General features: G+C 55.6%; 1 protein-coding gene across 1 annotated transcript; it reads right to left on the bottom strand.

The window, feature by feature from the left end:
- Positions 1-2,097: 2,097 nt before the first annotated feature.
- On the bottom strand, positions 2,098-2,772 carry NOG (noggin). The gene has a single exon (XM_015817225.1). It carries the CDS (start codon positions 2,770-2,772, stop codon positions 2,098-2,100), a length of 675 nt encoding a protein of 224 aa, XP_015672711.1.
- Positions 2,773-3,152: the final 380 nt, after the last annotated feature.

The following is a 3,152-nucleotide window of genomic DNA, read 5'->3' as shown; positions in this document are numbered from 1 at the left end:
TTTTGGTTTGGGAAAGAAGTACCAGAGTACCAGGCTCTGCGGGGGTGAGGGAGGAAAGTTTATTTACAGGAAACTTTTTTTTTTCCCTGAGTCAGAAAACGGAGTTTGCTGACTCAGTTCATCCTTGGTTGATGGGGAAGGTTGATCAGAGCCTCTCCTTTCTTTTTTTTGGCTCTAGCGGTAGGCGGGAGACCTCTGGTGCTGTGAAAACTCCTTCACCGATGCACACCCAAACATGCTAACATTCGTCCCATTTTTTTTCAGAGTAGAGCAAAAGTTAGCACAGCGGGGACTAACCCAGATAGGCTGGAGAGGCTACTCTCTAGAGCAGGGGTAGGCAACCTTGGCTCTTTTATGACTCGTGGACTGCAACTCCCAGAATTCCTGAGCCAGCTGTGCTGGCTCAGGAATTCTGGGAGTTGAAGTCCACGAGTCATAAAAGAGCCAAGGTTGACTACCCCTGCTCTAGAGTCATTTGGCATGATGTGATGAGGGAGAAGAGACTCATCTTTACTGAGGCAAAAAAAAAGGGGGGGTGTCAGTTTGGGGTTGGGGAAAGAGGAGAAAGCAAGAGAAAAGGCAGGGAAGGCGCGCTCCGGTTTCCCGCCGGGCGAGCGCTCCCCTTCCCGAAGGGAAAGAAAGGGTTAAAGAGAAAAGGGGGCGGATAAGCGGAGAGGGGCGCTGCCTCGGCCGTGCCCGGGATAGGCGACTGTCTGCAGCGAGCGCCAAAGAACGCGGCGTCGGGGCTCGAGTTTCAGCGGGGCTCGGCCACAAGGGTAGGTGTCAGAGACACGTGGCTCCTGGTAAATGAGATGTCAAAAGCGGCAACCACCCGGCTCCCCCCCTCCTCCTTCCCGGGGCCCGCCTCCCGCCGCCGTCTCTCCGAAGGCGTCTGCCTCGCGCCTTCCAAAGGGGGCGACGGCCAAATGCGGGGCGGCGGAGAAGCGAGCAAACAAACAAGCAGCGCGCCTTTTCCAGAGTTCTTCTCCCGCTCCCGAGCGGAGCGGGCTGACTGGGAAAACTCGCGCCGATCCGACCCGGCGGGACCGGCTTCCAAGGAAGGTGGCGCTGCTGGGAAAGACGGGGGGTGTGTGTGTGTGTGTGCCTTCGCCTCTCAAGCCGCACGCCGCCTCGGCCAGCGCGCCCCCCCCCCTCGCCAACCGCGCCCCACAAGAATCCAAGGAGGGTTTTGATCTTTTAGTGGTTGATTTTAATTTTGAGCTGAACTTTCGACTACAAGGGAATGAATATAAAGAATAAATAGCAAACTCTCTTTCACGTACAGAAGATGAAAGACGTTCCAAGAAAAACACGACAACACCAAACCCGCTATGTACAACAGTAACAAGGGCGTCTTAACCTTTCATCATAGTATCGTTAGTAATCAATCTCGGAAGTCCGTAAAAAAAAAAATTCACACGCAAATCACTCAAAAGACTTCGCCCCCCCCAAAGAATGGAAAATATTTCCATTTATAATAAAATGTTTTATGTTAAAAGTCCTCTTTTCTTTTCTTTTTTTTAAAAAAAAAAGACTTTGCAAAAAAAAAAAAACACAACACAAAAAAAAAATCCAACAACCAAGATTTGAGGAGCGTTTGTTTTTAAATCCTCCAAACGCTTCTTCCTGGAATATAAATTAAAGACGGGGAGGTGGGGTGGAGAAAACTTCAATCGCGGTGATCCGGGCGAATCTACTCTGAATAGTACAGCAGGCGAGCAGAGTTCGCGGTGTTCACACTGACCTGCTTTCAGAGGCGTTTGGGTGGTCTTGCAGGGCAGAGGGTCCGCGCGCGCGCGCGCAAGGACTCTCCCAGGTCTTTCGTGACGCACGGCTCGCCTTTACACAAAAGCAAAAAAGGTTGCCTGGCTTTGCACAACCCGGAGCAGTGCAACGTTTCAACGGGGAGGCCAACGTCCATCTCTTTTTGTAGCGTCTTGAAGTCGACCCAAAAGCCCGGCTTCGCGGGCCGGATGGTTGGTTCGGTGCGAAAAAGAGGCAGGGTGTTGCTTTGGCTTTGCTGTTTTCCTCGGGACGTTGGCGGCGGCGACTGGAGCGGAGGGCACACGCGCGGTGGCGGCTCCCCCCCCCCCCGCCCTAGCAGGAGCATTTGCACTCGGAAATGATCGGGTACTGGATGGGGATCCACGTGCAACGCTGCCCCCCGCGGCGCTGGCACCTCCACCGCAAAATGGTCAGATGCATGGATTTGGCCGGCTTGCAAATCATGCCTTCCGGGACGGAGCAAGAGCGCTTGCTGAAGCAGCTGCCCACCTTCACGTAGCGGGGCCAGAAGCGGCTGCCGAGGTCGTTCCACGTGTAGAGGACCGGGCAGAAGGTGTGAGACCACAGCCAGAGCTGCAGCTTCCGACGGAGCTTCTTGCTCAGCCGGTGCTTTTTGCTGGCCTGGAGCCCCCCGTCGTAAAACTCCAGACCTTTGATCTCGCTGGGCATCGCTCCGGACGGCCTCTGCCGCAGCAGCAGGTCCAGCTGGGCTAGGTCGTCCCCTCCGAGACGATCTTCGGACAAGGAGACCGCCATGAAGCTCGGGTCGAAGTGGGTGCCCAGCAGGGTCCTCAGCAGCGTGTCGTTCAGGTCCTTCTCCTTGGGATCGAAGACAGGGTCCGGGTGCTCGATTAGATCCACCAGGGGCAAATTGTCGCTGGGGGCCGGTCGGATGTGGAGGTAATGCTGGCAAGCGCCCTGTTCCAGCCGGAAACCTAGGAGAACCGCCAACGCGTAAAACCTCACCAGCCACTGAAGGTGATCCATGCTCGGAGAGAGAGACAGAGAGAGAGAGGGATGGATGGATGGAGGGGAAAGGGAAAGGGGACAGGGTTCACACAGAAGCGGGCCCGAGCAGAGACATCGGCCGGAGAAAGGAGGTGAGGGTATCCAAGCCAGGAGGGGGGCAGGAGAGGAGGGTCCGTCCGTCCCCTGCCGCTTGCCTTCAGCGGCTGCAGCCTCCTTGCCCAAACGCCTTTCCTCGGATCCGGTGAGTAGGCAACAGCAGCAGCAAAAAAGAAAAAAAAAAAAGAGAGAAAGCACCGTTTAGAAGTAAGCAATGCTGGTCGTGAAACTCGGCAGCCCGGTGCAGAAAACGAGAAGCCTGGGGTGCCCCATGCAACGGTTCCGTCTCCGGACTTCAGGAG

Source organism: Protobothrops mucrosquamatus, unplaced genomic scaffold, assembly GCF_001527695.2.
Source record: "Protobothrops mucrosquamatus isolate PMUCROS unplaced genomic scaffold, P.Mucros_1.0 scaffold565, whole genome shotgun sequence".
NCBI lineage: Eukaryota > Metazoa > Chordata > Lepidosauria > Squamata > Viperidae > Protobothrops > Protobothrops mucrosquamatus.
Note: the sequence above shows the minus strand (reverse complement) of the source record. Positions and strands in the feature narration are given on the sequence as shown.